At 39.4% G+C, this 19,039-nt stretch overlaps 1 protein-coding gene across 4 annotated transcripts in view; it reads left to right on the top strand.

Moving 5' to 3' along the window:
- The window catches only part of LOC117830438 (ankyrin repeat and fibronectin type-III domain-containing protein 1), a 223,704-nt gene that overhangs the window by 156,569 nt on the left and 48,096 nt on the right, over positions 1-19,039 (top strand). For all 4 annotated transcript variants that reach the window (XM_034708559.1, XM_034708558.1, XM_034708562.1 and 1 more), the window contains one exon: positions 18,515-18,637. In XM_034708559.1, the coding sequence (XP_034564450.1) occupies positions 18,515-18,637 (123 nt within the window). The remainder of the gene's footprint in view (positions 1-18,514; positions 18,638-19,039) is intronic.

Below are 19,039 nucleotides of genomic sequence, written 5' to 3'. Positions count from 1 at the left end.
GTATTCTTTTTTTTTTCAAAGCATCACTAGTCTTTCATTTCGCTCTTTCGGCCCAGCTCTATGGACACTGTAGATAAATTTTTTCAAAGAGCATCAAAGGTCACGTTACCTTTATATTCTCTTAACAGTCACAAATTGGGAGAACATTTCCTATTATTTGTTTTACTGCTGCTGGGTGCCGACTACAGTCTATGGTACAAATAGTACAGGAAGGAAGGGATAATGGAGGGATGGGGCGCTGGGGTCGTCTTCAAGAATGGGGGGATGCTCTGCTTTTTTATGGAGCAAAGGATTTAGGTACAGATGTCAGGGGAGAGAGAACTTGATTGGACTAATTTATTCACAGGAGCAGGCCATGTAAGTGTTCTCAGATGGAGGAGGCATAAGTGTGTGTGTGTGTGTGTGTGTGTGTGTGTGTGTGTGCGTGAAGTGGAATAACTTAAGGTTAGAAGGGATATTTGTTTGTCAGCACTGAGCCCTTCTTAAATTTGCCTGGATGGTAAGACCAAATTCTAGCTTACTGTAGTTCTCAATTAACCAACTTCTGTTTGATGTAAACAGATCCCTTAAATAAGTAGAAATACCTTCAGTACTTGAGCATAAGTTCCTTTCCAACACTGAGGCAAAATAAGCCTGCTGCTCGATCACCCAGATTTATATCACCTCATTATTGTCGAGCTAACGGTCAGACCTCCTCTCCCTGTGAAGACAGTGCGCCCCCAGACCCTGCTGTTATTCTTCTGCCACGCTCCCCTAAGTTAAGACTTGTCTCCCAGCAGTAGCTGCCTGTTGCCTTGGTTACAGGTGACACAAGAGCCCAAAGCTCTGCAGTATTTTAACCATGTCACAATGTTGGTGACATAATGTTTCATAAATTTTAATTCAGTGTTCAGTACACAAAGTCCTGAAGCACATCGATCAAATACAGGGATGTCTAACTTCAACAGACATACTGGGATGAGATAAAAAAAGAATGTGAAATCAGCCGTCTAAAAATATCTTTGACTCACGGATCAATGAGCTGCCTTTAGTTTGAAAGCTCAAGCATGCTAATGAGCATTAGCATGGAAGAAATTGCATTTGTGCCGTGGCTGACATGCTACAACGACCTGAAATATATTAATATGGGGAAACATGCTGCAAATTCAGAAACAAGGCAAATACCAAGGTGTAACATTTTATAGGAAAACAAATTACATCAGGAGGTCACTATGACGAAAGGAAATCGAAGCTCAGAGATTGACAGAAGCATTCATCAGCATTGCTAGCTTCACAGCTAACTGAATTTGCTAAAAGTTGAGGTAGCTATGGCTTTAATCTAAAAAAAAAACTTGTGTGGGGTTTTTTGTAAAAGTTAAAAATGTGTGTTTCTTCACATGTAGCTGCTGAACATAGTGCTCCCCCTACAGGCATGGAGGACCTCCTTTGTGATAGTATTGGATGGGTAGTGAACTTCTGTTGCTTGTGTTTTCTTGGATTGTGTGTTTTTGACATTGCAGTGACCTGTTGTTACTGCACTTTCTGTGGATAAATGCTCAGATGTTATCCCAGTCTCGACTTTGTTTTTGAAAAGTGTTGCTGGCATCAAATTTAAAATTAGCATTGTTTCATAAACTAGAACTTATTTTGGTTTCAACGTTTGATTTGTTGTCTTTGCTCTATTCTAAATAAATGTAGACTTGAAATGATTTGCAAACCACTTATTTGGAATTGGAGTTTTAGTTATTAAAGCTAGGGTTGGTAGTCATGGAAAACTAGCATGCATTTGAATGTAGCATTTCTTCAGGACTCTGTCTAACCCCTCCCCCCCTCTCCTTGGAACTCCTCCAAAACGACGCCCTGCTCACATGCACGAGCGTTGCTGATTTGCGACCATATGATCGTGACTGATTCAAAACTGGTTCAGAATAAGCACATCGTTTGTGTTTTGCACTATGTCAACTCATGTCTCAGCGGTAAGAAAACACCAAAACATTCTCATTGTAAAAGTTAAAAATACAAACAAACATGAAATGTACGCGCAGGAGGCGGGAAGAACGGCAGGACAGGATTTTATTGGTTTCATAATTTGGCTCCTGATGGCGGGGATTTGTTGGTGTTTTCCCAGTTTTACTCCGGCTGTAGATAGCGGCTTTTTTTCTGCTCTTTTTTAAGAACACATTATGTATTGATTGCCATCGAGACAGAAAGATTAACCAGAATAACAAAAAGTGTATCTAAACCTGACTACCAACCCCAGCTTTAAGATAAGATAAGATACGATATACTTTATTGATCCCCCATTGGGGGGAAATTCTTTTGTTACAGCAGCTTACAAAACAGGACAGGGGAATACAACAATGTACTTACATAGTTAAAAATAAAATAGCAATGATAAAGTTAAAATAAAATAGAATAAAATAAAATAGAATAAGATAAAAAATAGAATAAAATAAAATATAGCAAATATAACAGACTAGTATTAGGTTTTAAGTGTGGTTTTAGTGTCTTTAGTGTACACTAAATAAATCTCAAAATATATCTAACGTTGAGTTGTCTTTGAATAGTACTTTTATACTTTTCTTTGTACAGATAATATTTTTATTTAGAATCTTTAGATTTAGATTTAGGTTTCTATATTTATTGCCCTTACTGTTTGTTGTGGAGTACCGGTGTTCCAATCACCATGTCAAATTCTTTGTGCTCACTTGGCAATAAAGCTGTCTTGAATCTTGAATCTTGAGTTGCCTTTCTGTCCCTACTTTTCACACCACTTTGAAAGCAGAGAGGGTAAAGTGACAAACAGAGAGAAACCACCACATTACCCTGTCTCTCATCCCCCAGAGAGACAATCCAAGTCAAATACCAGCAGAAAGATAATAATGACTGAGGGTTCCCGCTGTCTGTCCGACTTGAAACGCATTCCTTCATTTTTCCACCCTTTTTCTCTTTGCCTCTTTTTTTTTCCAGGGTTCTGAAATCCAAGTGTAAATACATATTGAGGAGTATTTACAATAGTGGTAATGGTGGTGGCAGAGGGAGCTAAGTCAGCAGGCTGACTAGCTGAGTGTTCGACTGTTTGTACAGTTCATCTCGTGTGTACAATCTCAACTGTTAAGTGTATTTGTAACTTTAATTGTTGATCCTGTTTGTATATATATTACAAGTATGGAGCGTGTACTTGTATGAATGATAGAAGCATATATCCCCCTATGTGTTTTTGTATGTGTGTGTGTATTTGATGTGGCTTGGCTGCAGTGATGTTGGGTTGTTTGAGAACTTCCCAAGAGCACGCTGCCAGGCCAAAGAACTGAGCCGGTAGAGACAGCCATTGTTTTGGTATCCTGACCGTTAATGTGTGTGTGTGTGTTTGTGTGTGTGTGTGTGTGTGTCAGTGTTTGTGTTTGTGTGTGTGTGTGTGTGTGTGTGTGTGTGTGTGTGTGTGTGTGTGTGTGTGTGTGTGTGTGTGTGTGTGAGAGAGAGAGAGAGAGAGAAAGAAAGAGAGAAGGAAAAAGAGACAGAGTTTAATTTGGAGTACTTGAGCAGCAGCAGTGCATAGCATTTTCCATTCTGCTTTTCAAAACAAAAGCATGCACACGTATTGGCTAAGACTCCAACACACGCTCACACACATGCAACAACATAACATACAAACATTTCATCCTTATGACCACATTAGCTGAGGGAATACTCAGGGAAACAGTTTTTTTGTTACATTGCTCAATGTAGCTGAATCCTCAACCAAACCTCTCCCTCCAGTGAAAAACCACACATCAAGATTTGATCAGCTCCCCCAAAAACATCTCAACACTTTGGATGAACACAGCTCGCTGGCTTAGGTTTGTGCAACAAATGTGATTTCAGGGTTAAACAGCTTTTGGGGCAAACAAGCTGACTCAGCATTTCAACTGTGGTCACAATTTTAAGGTCACTTTTGGGCATTTTGACTGAAGTTTGCTGTTCTTTTCTTACCACAAGTCTACAACATTTTCCTTCAATTAACCTTCAAAAATGTTTCTGGCATTGCTCAGAGGAGTATTTTAAAATGTCTTAATGCCCATAACAACGGACCCATGTTTTGTAGGACATGGCCTATGATGTTGTTTGACTGGTGGTGAGTGGTGAAAGCGTTTGCCCCTTTACCCTCAAATGACAGAATCAATCAGAGAATTACGGCCCTTAGCCTCAGAAAAGACAAAGAAGTGGAGATTCAGAAATTTTCCCGTGATAGGTTAATACTGCCATAAATAAGAAACATTGTTGTAGTCTATATAAAATTCCCTCAAATGTTTTTGAAATGTGAGTATCTAAGGGGTTTATTTCTGATGTAATGACCTGCTCACTTTTTGCGACTTTGCTAATTACGGGCCTACTTTTTTAGGAGATCAATAGTTTGTCTCCATTCTTTGATTTGGGAATTACTTCATTCATTTAACCCTCCTGTTATGTTGCGGGTCAAATTGACACTTTTAAAAGTCTATTTTAGACAGTATATGCCTTCCAAACCAGCTAAATGCAGCATACAAATCTGGGCAGCATGTGACAGAAGAGGTGTAGTGTTGATTTATCAACATCACTTCATTAAAAAAAAAAAAATCAAAATGTAAAATAAAATAAACAAAAATCCATGTCATACAAATCTGTAGTATTTATATTTAGGGCTTTCCAATGTACATAAAAAAAGTTTTAACATTCATTTTAATGAAAAACGAGTGAGTTATCCTCATTGAACCATGATCCTTAAGAATTAAAGAACACCAATGGACTACATCTTGATTTAAATGGTTAGTAATGGAGTTAAAAATGAATTTGTATGGTAGTTTTTGGGGTTCTGATACTTTGGATAAATGAATATGCCCTGGGTCAAATTGACCCAGTTTCATTATTTCCGTTCCAGAGAAACGAACATAACTGGAGGGTTAAGGATGATTCTTTTTCTTTTGCCAACCAAAGTAACCAGACATGGTTTTAAGCACAGTCCACAGATTGGGGCTGATAAACATAAAGGAACCAAGTTACATCACTGTCCTGCTTCTGCTCTCAGTCTGTCTGCAACACACACTTGCAATGTGTGTATCTTTATAAGATGCCAAAAGAGTGAAAAGTCTATATTTGCTGCCTTGTGAATTAGAACAGTCAACAGTATAGTGGCTGTAACAGACGGTGAAGCAGGGACACACAGCAGGCAGCAAGAGGCGCAACTTCAGCTGCAAACTAACAAAATCTGACACCTTCTTGTGCATTTTTGTGGAGGTGTGGAAGTTTTTTTGAGTTTTTTAGAGTAACACTGTGAAACAATCAGAAAATAACATTTCATTTGTGTTTTTACCACTTTGTACTCTTCATTGGTGCTCTCTCTTTTTACTGTATCTTTGTGTCGATCGACCACTGCTGCTCTTTCTCTCTAACCTTTGCTGGCAGCAGCTTTAGGCTCAGTGCTTCTGGTGCTATCAGACCCAAAAATCATAGAGATGGCATCATCTTAAACATGTTACCACACCACATGTAAAGTATTGAAGTACTGAAAATGTTGACTACTTTATGGTACGTAGCGTCTAAAGCAGCAGTTTGCTATCCAGAAATAACAGACTGTAATTGTCCAATCAAAGTCAAGTATTCAGCAAAGCTGGGGTTACAAACCTGAACAACAGCAGATTATTCTCATCCTGTGTGGAAAAACCTTTTGACAGAAGTTGAGCACCATGACACCGGTAAAAAGGACTACACTAACCAGGATGAATGATTGACACTGACTCATTCAGAACGGCCTCTAAAGCTAGTTTAGCCCACACCAGTATCTCCTTAAGGGTATTTTAGTAAGTGGATGTGCATGTGTCTGTGTTTCCCTGATCGTTGGCCCATCACTACATTTTTCATTTTAATGCTCAGCTATAATTATTTGCCTAACCTAAACCTAATCCCAGTGAACCAAACCATAAACCGAAACTCTACTTGTGATTAGTTCTTAATTGTAATCAGGAAAATTTGACCTTCTAGGATTCGACTCAACCTTCTCCCCTTAAGTAAGACTTGTGGTCCTCAGAAGTATAGAAATGCAGGAACACAGACACATACACTCTCTCTCCCTCCTCGAGGTTCCCTTGTGCTTTCCAGCATAAATAATCCCCTCAGTCTGCTGGCTCAACCCTGATTGGAATCTAGACGCCGTGCTCAATTGTGGGTAGATGGGGGAAAGTGGGGTGCCCTTTGCGTGTGTGTGTGCAATTGTGTGTGCGTGTCTATGCTACAAGCTGCTTCAAGGCCATTAACACAATAATGCAGGGATGCCCACCTCTGCGAGGCCTGGCCTCTAAAAGCCTCAGTTTAGACCTAAGGCTGGAACATGGATCCACCACAATGGACTTATATAAGCAATTCAGACTCATTCTCTGAAATGATAACATATTTTCTGCAAGTTACAACGCTCCTTTTTTTCACCATTAGCTAGACAGCCAGTGAGCCTTACAGACCAGCAACATTGCTGTAATGCTCAGAGTACCAATACAGGGGGTTAAGATCCCGGCTCCACAAGGTTTTATCAGCTTTTCTGTGTCCTAGCAGAGACCAGCTGGAGTTTTATATGGAGATTCTGCAGAGAATTATGAGATTCTGTGTGGAATTATTAGTGGGTTTCAATGTCATGTGATGTTATGTGTTGTGTATGGCAACTGGTGACCGTTACCAGGTTTGTGTAGATGTTTGGCAGCAGTGATAAGGCTGTCAGATTCGATCAGATAAGTCCAGCTCCCCAGACACTTGAACATTATTATGTTACTGTATGTGTTTCCTGGATTTTGGCCCACTAATAAATCACAGTCAGTGCCTCTGCTCACCTTGGATTCAGGGTGACTTACATTAAAGTTTCATCACCATTGTTCAACGTATTTGGAAAGTAGTAACATTTAAGTTTTTCTATACAGTGAGTAGCCTTTGGAAGATGAAAAGGAAGATGAAAAAGAGAGTGGTTGTTTTACATAAAATCATTTGTAATGATAGATGTATTTGATAATAAAAACTCTACAAATGGAGAGGCCACTGTTGCTTCTGGAGCTTGGACAACAAGGGTGAGCAAGTGAGCTTTATAATCTTGAATCCGATCGCTAGATGTCGCTAAATATTTTTATTTCTGCACACTAACAAAGCAGCAACTGTTGGTTTTGAAAATACTGCCCATACTGACAAAAACATATCAGTTCCTCAAGTGTCCACTTGAGGCTGGCAGCAAAAACTACAGGTCCCATGTTAAAAGGCTCATTTTTACAGCAAAACTAAACATGTTTACAACTTGGGTCAAACAGTAGTTTTAAGTATGTCCCCCTTTAATTTATCAGTATAAATTGTACTGTGATGCATTTTATATCACATCTGTTTTCAATTTATATCATTTAAAGCAGGGGTTCCCAAAGTGTGGGCCGGGATTCCCTGGGGGGTCACGAGACACAAATTGGGGGCTGTGAGATGTTCTCCAGAATTTTCTTTTTAAGTTATCTAAAAATAGTACATTTTATCAATTTTAGTAAAAAATATCAACAAAAATAGTGGCTAAACTTGAAATAAAACCTTGAAAATAGAAAATTTAAAGAGTTTTCTGCCTTTCTTTGTCGCCAGATGACTTATAAGTTTAAGATTAGTGAACAGTTAATTATCAAAGCACCAGTAGCTTTAGGTTAATTCATAATGGCACAGGAAACACAGCCACATGCTCATATAGGTCGGCTAATTTTCTGCAGACCAGTTAAATGACAGTGGGGGTCGTGAGTCTTTGGCACCAATATTTTTGGGATCCCGAGCTGAATAGTTTGGGAACCCCTGATTTAAAGTGTAAAGTTATACATACATTTGCAGAATTTGGGACATGGCTAAGTTGACATAGAGGTGGTGGCATGAAGCTGTTTGCCAGGATGCCTGTCTCAGCTCCACCTCTTTGTCTGCTTCTTGGTTGATTGGAAGTTAGTTTGAGTCAGCATTTCCAACATTTCCAACATGGTGTCAGCTGTCTTTGAGTGTCTTCAACAACTCACTAGCTGCAGCTAAACAACAGCTAACATTAGCATTCAACCACATCCCAGCTAACTAACATTTGGCTTGAGATTCTTGATTTACATTATGTTTTATACACCTTTCTTTTTGTATTCTATTACACTATATAACAGTCACACAAGCTATATGCCACTAACAGCTAGCAGTTAGTTCCTCAATGCTCATTTGCTGTTGTTGGATAGTAGCTAATGGTTCATCAAAATGTGATGTTTGGCTTGATTTCCCTTTTGGATTTTCACTTGCTGTTGTCTCTTTAGTTTGATTTTTATGACTTTCTGAATCACTACATTTGTATAACTCTCCCATCAGAGCACAGCAGTATGAAAGTAAAGCAGTATTTAAACTTCCCACGCTGAGTATGACCCCAGAAAAAAATGGCTGCTGTGTGAATATCAGCAGAACCATCGCTGAGTGGTGTCTGCTGAAACTATACTGTGGCTGTATGTTCAACTGGGTGTCACCACTTCTTTCCAATTTGATAGCCATTAAATTACCCCAGATCATTTTCCTGTGAATCACATTATCATCTCATCTCTGCCGACTGAAAGTGAATGGAAAGAGTAAATTGCCTGTGGTACGGCCTGCCTTGCCCCCTCCCTCTCAGCCCTGTGGTACTCCATCTTCAGTCTCTACGACTTTACTGGCTTCCATGGGCTTTTCAACTCAATTCAAGATTAATTTGACTGCAGATCCATCATTGGTGTATCTCAGTGTGTTGAGTCAGCCTTATGCCAGACATCAAACACAGAGGGATACACACAGGGAACGGTATCAAACCCAAAATCACAGGGAGCCAACGAAAGTGAGAAAGGCGCTGAATTCCTATCTCATTTTTGTCCCTCTGACAAATCCAGAGCTGCACAGTATGTGCAGATTCTGTGGAATCGGGGTGAGACAGCGTTAAGTAATGAAAGGGAGTTGTTGTTTTTAAGAGCGGCAATGTTGACTCAAAATGTAACAAATACAGAGATGGAGGGAAAGAAGCCAGAATGGAAATATCTCAGTTTACTGTAGTGAGTGGATGGGTAGCATATGAGGAGATGTGTGTAGGATGATAACAGAGTCTCTTTCTTTGGCATGTAGCTTTATGATTAGCTCATTAGCACTTGAAGCTGAGGGAGTTATTGTTAGCATTTATAAGTCGAGGCAATGGGCTGGCTTCTCTTCAAGGCCCATGGGTGCTGGAAATATTATCCTTCGTATTAATACATATGCGCTCTCTGTTGACATCTTTTTTTAGCAATGAGTATTAAAATGAGTATTAAAGTTTTACTGCAATTTATAAGAAAAAAAATAGAATAAAGGGTTTTCGGCCTAATGAAAGAGTCTCCAAACTAAATCAGGTATTATGCAACAGACTGTTGTAAAATTTATTTTCATTTGTTGACCTGACGATTAAAGATTACACTTCAGGCAATTCAAGTTAACATAACCATATCACCAAAGAAGGGAAAGCTTGTTAGCCTGAGAAATATCAGTATGTTTTATTGGTGGGACCTCAGTCCAAGTGAAATAAAAGCAGCCTCCGACATGTAGGGAGCCGCACAAACAGACATGGGTTTGGATGGAGATGGCGAGTGGAAAACAAGGCTTTCTTTGAGCACATTTTAATTAGCAATGTTCATAGCTTGGCTGCGCTCTTTTATGATTGGACCGCTGAAAGCCTTATTGTTTGCCTAATGAAACACATCGAAAGGGTATGTCCCTGAATTAAACCATGTTTTTGTATGTGTGCTCGCATCCATTACATTTGCATGTATCTGTTTTACGGGTTGTTGCCCACATTCTTTTTGGCGTATTAGACTTCCACTGGCAGGAGAGGAAGCCAGAGAAGGAGACAGAGATGAAAGAAATCCTAGTGCCTTGTTTTTCCCTCCAATCCTAAATAGTTGTTTTAGGGAGGCTGCCATTGGCCATAATTGCTGAAATGGGGTCAGGTATTTGTCTGTCCTGCTCATGATTCACTATAGTGTCTGTGTCTTAGTAATCTGGAGTCAGATCTGTGGTTAAGGGCAGCCCAACCTCAGACAGACCACAAAGATTGTGTTATGCATAGCGTTCTGCTGGTTTCAGTGGGATCCCTTTATAAACAAGCCTCACACTGAACCCTCTGTGGAACCTGAGAACCTATGCAGAGCAGGCTTGTGGTATTGTTTACAATCTAATATGTAAATATATTGCATGATTTTATCCAGGAGGACAGAAATTAGAAATATGTAAAACAATAATAGTTGTGCATGCATTAGATGACTATTTATAGAGCCACAAAACAAGACATTAAGTAGTGCAGACTTCAAATGATGTTGATTCTAGTCAATGATGGATTAAAGACTAATGTTGTAGTGTTAAAATGCCATTTATTTTTCTCTTTTTACAAAGAAACTACTTTGGAAGTACTAAACAATAACATGTAATCAAAGTACAGCAGCACGGGGAGCAGGGCTAATGAATGAATATTAAGAGTGTAGTAGTAACACAGTAATTATGCTTCTCTCTATAGCGCTGTCTTAAAAAGTCTTTGAGCTGTTGTGGTTTTGCAAGAATACCATGCAGTCTTAACTCTGCTCTCAAATAGCAGTGGGTTAAAACGGGCTGTGAGCCGTGGGTCAAAGTTCACAGCCGATGGCTTTATGTACTGTGAGCAAGAACAATCAGTTCTCTAGCAGAGTGTGTTCTGCACATGAATACATCTGAGCAGTTAATTGCTGCCATGGCAACAGAACAGAGAGGGACAGTGACATGAGGTGAGTTCTTCGCAAGAAAGTGATCCTTCGTAGTGACAGAGTGAAAGTGTGTCTATGTGTACTTCGGTAAACTTTTCCTCCGTATCACCGCAGAAGCACTTCAGTGACAAAAGCACTCTTGTACGGCAGGACCGGGGAAAGTTACTAATGCTGGCAAGATCATAATCTAAGTCACACCACAGTGAGGCAGGGGGCTGTAGTACTGGAGGAATATGTTAGAACTGTGTGATTATTAAAAGGTGTGTTAAGGGGTTTTATGATCAATTAAACAGAGTATAGAAAAGTGGAGATTTAACGTTAACGTTTTCTGTTTCACAAGTTAACACCAATGGAAACAATCTAGTTTTGCTTCTCTTGTTAACATTAAAATGGAAATAGCTATCTTTACTTTGGGGTCATGTAGTACTATGGTTTGTGTAATATATACATTGTATTGTATGGTATGGTATGGTGTGATGTGGTGTGGTGTGGTATGGTATGGTATGGTGTGGTGTGATATTGTATGGTATGGTGTGGTGTGGTGTGGTATGGTATGGTATGGTATGGTATCATTTTGTATCATATCATATTTTATTGTATGATATTGTATGGTATCATATTGTACTGATCGTATCGAATCATATCAACTCATATGGTATTGTATTATTCTATATATTATTGTATTGTATCCATAGTCTGTATAAATAATGGACGTAGTATCCGTGACGTCACCCATCTGTTCCTGAAGGCTGTTTTGAAGTCAATCATCGGCTGCAGCCATATTGGAAATGGGGAACTCAACCAGGCAGAGTGTGACGTAAAGAGGCGGAGTTTGAGCCTCCTAGCAAACAGCTATGTGTTCCCGTCCAGGGGTCAAGTAACCCCTTACAGTGTGTGCCGATAGAGAAATTAGCTACGTAGAGCCAAGCCGTTTTTTGAACCAGGCTGTAAACATGTTTATTAATGCTGCAAAGATCGTCTTTTTTGAATTGGTGTCTATGTGGTTCCTGGTGTTTCTGCAGCCAGCCTCAAGCGGACGCTCGATGAATTGCTGTTTAACACTTCAACATGGGCTTTATAGTTTGAGACCGGAGGTTGTCGCTTCATTGTATCATGTTATACTTCTCATCTCCTATCGTGTTGTATCATGGTATGGCATGGTATGGTATGGTATGGTATGGTATGGTATGGTATGGTGGGGGCCTTGCTAATACCCAGCCCAGATAGTTATGATACAGTTGGGTTTTTTTTTGGTGGTGTTTAAGAAAAGCAAAGATAAGACAAAGGTATTGCCATTCTTTGTTAGGTGTTTTTTAAGTACCTGTATTAAACTCCCTGTTGTATAACCTTAAACTCAATTTACAAAGTCTAACTGACAGACAGGCAATGAAAAAGTCATTGGATCATCAAAAACAAAGCACAAAGTCTTGGAACCATCAAGATTAACTCCACATTAAAATGCAATCCATCAGATGCTTGGATGTTTCTATGCATAGATACAGATAAACACTGTCTTCATAATTCATCCACTTGGCACCATTGATGTCTGTAAGTGATGACGATCGATCCAACAGTTCAATTTAACAAAAGGAATGTCAACGTCATGGTGGCGCTTTTCACAAACCAGCTTTATTGCGTCAGCATCTCTGAACCAGAGAACAAATTGTGACTGTGCTAACACCAATATTTAATAGCCTTTGTTTTTGTTCATTAAGAGCACAAGCAGCCAAGGTGTAAGTTGTGAAATGACAAGGTTAGAACACACACAGGTGTACCTGTTTTGGGTTTGTACAGTAGGTCTTAAGGCCAAGCAGGAACACAACAGACTGCTTGTGTATTATTGGTTATGTGTGCAGAGGATCACATGGCTTCAGGATCAGTTAATTTGTAGGGATTTAATGCATCCTCTTCAAGCCTCAGTTTAATAAGGAAAAAACAACCAATCAAATGACAGATTTTGTTAAACAGTAATCAACACCAGGAAAAATGAAAGACAAAATATAATTCTGATGAGAATATAATCGGCTGGGAAATCCTGAGCAGGCCTCTGAGGGGATTGCATCATCACAGTGTGCCTGCTATGGTGATGTTATCGGGGACAGCTGCGGGGGGTGGAGCCAGGGTCCAGGCTCTCAGAAAGCCAAGAGACAGCCAGTTGCCAGCAGATCCCCTCTGCAGAGACCCACCTGCTTCTCATGTCCATTTTTCCTCTAAACCCCTCAAAGGGATTCCCTGAGTCCTCTTCTATGTCCACTGGCCCCCATGTCTTTGAAGCCATGATCCTATGTGTTTTCATGGCATTAAAGTCATGATCCTATGGTCATGTCATGTCATGTGTTTGATCCAAAAGTTTGTTTGAAGTTTTACAGGGAACTCTTAATGTAACTATTGGTCACAGGCCAAACATATTAGATCTATTTAAACCGAGGCAATTACAACAACCAATGATGATCCCAACCAATCCCTCCTGGAGTCTATTTATGAATCGGCTTTTCAGTTAAGTCTATGTTAAATGTAAAGGGACATCAGCATCAATGGTTGGTGGTAGCTGGCATGCACATGGCAGTGCTACTAATTCAATTAAAAGCCCTTGAAGAAGAAGCAGCCCAACCCAACTTAATACCACCAATTAGGGGTTGCTTTGCCATCTGACCAAAATCCCACACCCCATTTGTGTGATTCATGCGGGAAAATATGCCTCTTTGTCCTCGAGGTCAACCAACTCTTTGGAAAAGCTGGCGTAAGGTCAGGAAACAGTAGTTAAGGGTGTAGGAGTGGGAACAGAGGTGGTAGGATTGGGGGTTGTTGAACTAGATAAGCCAGAGCATGAAGTCATTCTGAATGTGAACTTTGGTTATGATAACGTCTTCATAACAAAACAGCTGGTCTCTCTAAGAATCTGTTGTGAGGCATGAGAGAATACCTCTGCCATTATCATTGACATTGCTACTATAAGGCCCAAACCTTTCCTCTCCCTCTGTCAAACTGTTTTGGTCCAGTTAATGGCAGATGGCTGTTCACCAGTAAATCTGGTTTCTTACTTCTAAACCAAAGTTTTTCTTGCCACTATTTGCAAATACTTATTCATTGGTGGTTATTTCTGTATCTCCTTAAATAATTTTACAAAGAGAATGATATAGACCTGCTTCATACTAAGTGTCACAAGATCACTTTTGCTGTAATTTGGTGCATAATTAATACAATTTGATTGATTGATGATATTTTTTTAGGGTCTCAACTCAATCAGAAGAAATGTGTCCCCAGTTTTAGAGAGGATGTTGAGCTTTTCTCTTCTTTTGTAATGGAAAAAGTTTGGTCACTGTGTATGATTATTTGTGATTCATAACCTTAATGTTTTGTTTTCATGCCTGGTTTTGTCTGATAAGGGTCTATCTAATATTTAATGGGTTGGTTTGTTTTTTTGACGTGGGGCTGTATAAGGTGCTTGTCAACAGTAAGTGTCAATCAGCCACTGGAGATGCCGGTCAGCTTGGCCTCTTTATTGAGAAAGCAGCCGAAGAACTGAAACCATTCTCAAACACGGCTGGTCGGTTCTATGATGTACAAGTCAACTTGACTTTTGGCCAGTACACTGATATATTGTGAATTTTGATATTTGTGCAACTCAGTCTGAGTTAATCTTAAGCAACAAATGCTGAACATTATCAAGCTGACACACTAATGGCTGTAGAGTTTGTTGTTTAAACTTAGTTTTCCCCTTCAGCAACTAACACAGTGTATCTTGATAAGGTCAACCTATCGTGTAGACCCAGGGGTTCCCAAAGTGTGGGTCGGGACCCCCTGGGGGGTTGCGAGACACAAATGGGGGCTCGTGAGATGTCTTCCAGAATGTTTTTTTTTTTTAAGTTATGTAAAATTAGTGCATTTTACCCATTATAGTGAAAAATATCGACAAAAATAGTAGCTAAACTTGAAATAAAACCTTGAAAATAGAAAATGTAATGAGTTTTCTGCCTTTCTTTTTGCCAAATGACTCCTAAGTTTAGGGTTAGTGACCAGTTAATGATCAAAAGCATCAGTAGCAGTAGGTTAATTCATAAAGGAACAGGAAACACAGACACATGCTCATATAGGTAGGCTACCTTTCAGCAGACCAGCTAAATAAAGTCACATTAAACCACTTTGAGGGAGAGGGGGTCACAAGTCTTTGGCACCAATATTTTGAGGGTCGCGGGCTGAAAAGTTTGGTAACCCCTGGTGTAGACCATGGGTTGTACTTATCCTGAGGTACTGTTGTTAACAAAGTCCCACTCGTGACACCAGTAGCCCTCTCCATTCGCAGGCATTGGCTCACAGTTTACATGCCTACAACACCAGGTAACTTGGGATCTTTCCTGCTCTTCAGTTATAGCGCAACAGTTCTCCCCTCCCTACTTTGTTTTGTTGAGTCTCGTTCTTTCCTCAGTAAGTGTTTTCCAAACACAGTGAACACTAACGGCAACTGTAAAGTGTTCGATTGACTGTTAAAATAATCTAAATTAAACGGTAGTCCTACCCTGTCTATGGCGGTTGATAACCTAACTTCTGTGGCAAATCCCCAGCCAGTTTCTCAACAAGGGCCGGGCAGACCAGCATCTCCTCATGAGTAGCTCATACAGCCTAACTAAAAAATAAACAAACTATCTTATTCAATTTTATTTTTAATACGACACTCTCTTATATTGATACTTTGAAAAAGTTGATTTATTATTTCTGTCATGTTTTCCTTGAATAAGATGCAATATTGACAATAATTCAGTCTTATCATGAGGCATTTTTTTCAAATCTGTCTTAAAAAGGGGACAGTCTGTTCTGGGCAAGGTAGCAGAAAGCCCATTTGGCACAGATTTTTAACCTTAAAGACAGTTTCACTTATCAAAAGTAACAGCAGTCATTTTTCTTCACCTACAGGGATTTTGAAATGTCTATGTATGATGCAAGAAATGTCTTTATCCATTTCCATCCTTTAAGTAATGGATGTCTCAGACCTGGTCGACCTCTTTTATAAGCATAAGATGTGACAGGAAGCTCTCAGACCCGCTGTCCTCCTAGTTAAGTAGAGCTGTCTACTTGTCAGGAACATATGGATTCATCATTTATCTGAATGCCAAAAATTGAGCATGGGACATCTCGCCAATTTGGCAATTGAATTAGTCCTAACTGGACACATCACCACACTGTCGTTCATCACTGTTCAGTAACCAGAGCTAACAGCATGAACTATTGTGCACCATTTCATCAGTCCCATTTTATCAAAGCCTTATGTGAGCTGTTATTTCTTCAGCATCTCGCATAAACTGACGACAGTGATGGCAAAAACAAGCTTTGTATTTGAGTGGCAGGGTGCACCCCAGTAGTCCGAGCTTCCCTCAATCTAACCATCCCTGCAGTTTGTCTCCAACTGAGCTCACCATGGAGACTAAAACACTTTTTGGCTCAGGTTGAGAGGAGATCTATGTATGTGTGCAAGTGTGTATGAGTCATTATTAGGAACATTTTATCATTTCATAATGGAATGGAAACAGCATGTGTGTGAGATTAGCTGCACAATGCTTGGGCATCATTTTATGTAATCCTCTGTCATTTCAAAAAAGTGCTCTGGCAGTACCAGTGGGAAATGTCTAAAATAAGGCATTTACAAGTATAGTTTGGTTTTATGGTATATTTCTTTGTACTTACCTGCCCTTTATGTACTCATTTTGGCTGCCTTTATGTAAACCTTTGCTTAGTAAGCCGTGAGAATTGACATCACAAACTCCTCTGTGCTGCAGCAGTGTTCCTCTGTGAGCCTGGCTCTTTGATAGAGAATATTATTACATTTTGATTAGTCCCCAATGTTACCACTGCAATATTGCAATGCTGAGTCTCATCAAATGTGTCCCGGGCTAGAATGGAAGAAATATTACATTTCCTGTTTTTAATTTTGAACCAAAAGTTGAGCTGGGACATTGGCAGCCCAGTAGAGGAGATTAAAATGTGTGTGACTTCACTTATTTTTTTCCTGTGAAAAAGATTTGGAGAAAATTAGGCAGGAAGTATGCGGCTTTCCCTGAAACCTAATGTTTCCTGTGGGAACTGCAGCATTGTTACGCAGTTTATCAAGTTCTTGGGCTGCATTTCCACCGAGTATTCCAGCAAAACTCAGTTTAAGTTTTTGTAAAAGAGAAAGACAATTATGGTCTGCTGAAATATTTAACCTTGGATGAACATTTTTACTTTCTGGCATCACAAAGTTTGACCTAACTGTAGATAATAAATTCACACTTTAAATAGTATTCCCTCTGTGTGTTAGTAATTATACAGCAAGAGCTGAGTTAAAGCACTGGAAGCAATGCACTGCCTTGTCCAACCATTTCTATTCTAAACAGATGTTAATTTCTTCTGAACTACAATTCAAGAACGCTCATTTAAACATTCATGAACGCCCTGAAAATTAATAGGTTACACTTCATTAGCAATGATGTCAGAATATACAAAAACAAAAACAAAACGTACACAGAAACAAAAACAGACAATAGTCAGTGACAACAATTGAACACTGAGGTGGGGTGGTTTGAGAGCAGTGGGTCTCATCCACCAACCGCTTTTAGGAAGAAAACCCACCTACACAGTTTTCAAGAAGATTCTGACATTCACCAAAGATTTCTTATCCGGGATTTGTTTTTAGCAAAGAACAAAATCTAAGAACACTGAAGAGCACTCTGGAACAGATTTGAGCACTGATTAACAGTACAACATGATAATATATTGTGTTTTCCTTAATTTATTCTCTGTTTTATTGAAAGACATCTATTTATACATGACTTAATGGTAGTAATCTTTTATTTCAATTATGCAGTGTTTGGTCCAAACTGTAAAATGTTGAATTATGAATAAAAATTAAGCACATATAGTCAGTGATATTGTCGACGTCTCTCTTCTGTATCTTCTGGGTTCTGTCTCTAGATTTAAGATCAGACTTGTATATTTAACTCCATAGAGTGTGCTCCCTTTTCTAATGACAGTGTAATGACTTAGTATTGACGCATGGCTATGGTAAAGATAAACAAATCAGCCTGTTTGTGTTTCACTTCTAGCACTACCTCAATTTCAAAACAACTAAAGTACATTTTTACTTTGAGTCCAGTACAAATGGACTGCGCATTTATGATGTCTCTACATCTTTTTCTGTCCTGTGTGATATCTGTGTGCACAAGGAACTGCAGTCTGATGCTCTTACATGTTCACTAGATGAGTGTTTTTCTATGCTAATGAAGAAAAACTAGCATTATCTTTACACTTAAAAGTACACAGCATTCATAAGTTGAAGAACACAGGTTCAAACAAGACAGTGGGTTAAGAACAGGTTCATAAATATACCTCAGAATCCTCATGGTTTGTTTTCTGAAAGACAAATTTAACACAAATCTGAAGAATATGTTGGTGAATGTGGCCCATTGTCTTAAACTGATAACAATAAATCAGAAAGTATTGATACATCAACCAGTTCTAAGCAAAACAGTATTACCCATGGGACTTCAAAGAATTGGCCAGTTAGTAGACAGAATGCTATGAAAAACAATATTGTTAGACAAATTTGGGGGATAGTGACGTTGGTTTTTGAAGAGACATTCTCACTAATATAAACTGTAAATAATATTGAAAATACGTTATGTCTGTATGTATTAAACAGTTGTATTGTGATAGAAAGAAGTTTTTTTTAAGATCAAGCTGTAGCTTTAAACCACTCAGTAGTTTTATTATGATCAGTTTATTCTTCTTCTACCCTCAAGGTCAGAGTCGGGGATCTCCAGATTTACCCATCGTCTGTCCCTCAAAGAACGTGTGCCCAAGACAGAAAAGACAACCTCAGACAGACCCTCGTCCTACAGGAGACGTTCTCTAAGTGTCGACTGGTAAGACCAAAGGCTATCTCATACTTTGCATAATTACATGTGTTCCTGATCATTGAAAATTTAAGGTAATTCAATGAACCTTGCCTTATGCAGTCCTCACACTTGACCCATCATTAAGGCTTTAAGTTTCTTGTACTCTGTTGAGATTTTGAGTAAAATTAGACTTTTTGAAATGCCCCAATTGAAATCCAAACAGTAACATGAGAGAGATACAACTGCAACCACGCTGTGCTGTGATGTGTCTGTGTATATAGTCAAGACTGAGGTTGAGGAGGATTGGGGGCGTGAGCAGAGAGTGGGCTGAGTGGTGATAGGCTCCTGCTCCGTCTCTGCGTCTGGGTTTCGTTGAAGAGCGCCAAGCAGCTCCAGTGGCGCCGGCTCATCTTGCTCTTGTAAAGCTCC

The sequence above is a fragment of the Notolabrus celidotus genome, chromosome 18 (assembly GCF_009762535.1).
Source record: "Notolabrus celidotus isolate fNotCel1 chromosome 18, fNotCel1.pri, whole genome shotgun sequence".
NCBI classification, from domain to species: Eukaryota; Metazoa; Chordata; class Actinopteri; order Labriformes; family Labridae; genus Notolabrus; species Notolabrus celidotus.
Note: the sequence above shows the minus strand (reverse complement) of the source record. Positions and strands in the feature narration are given on the sequence as shown.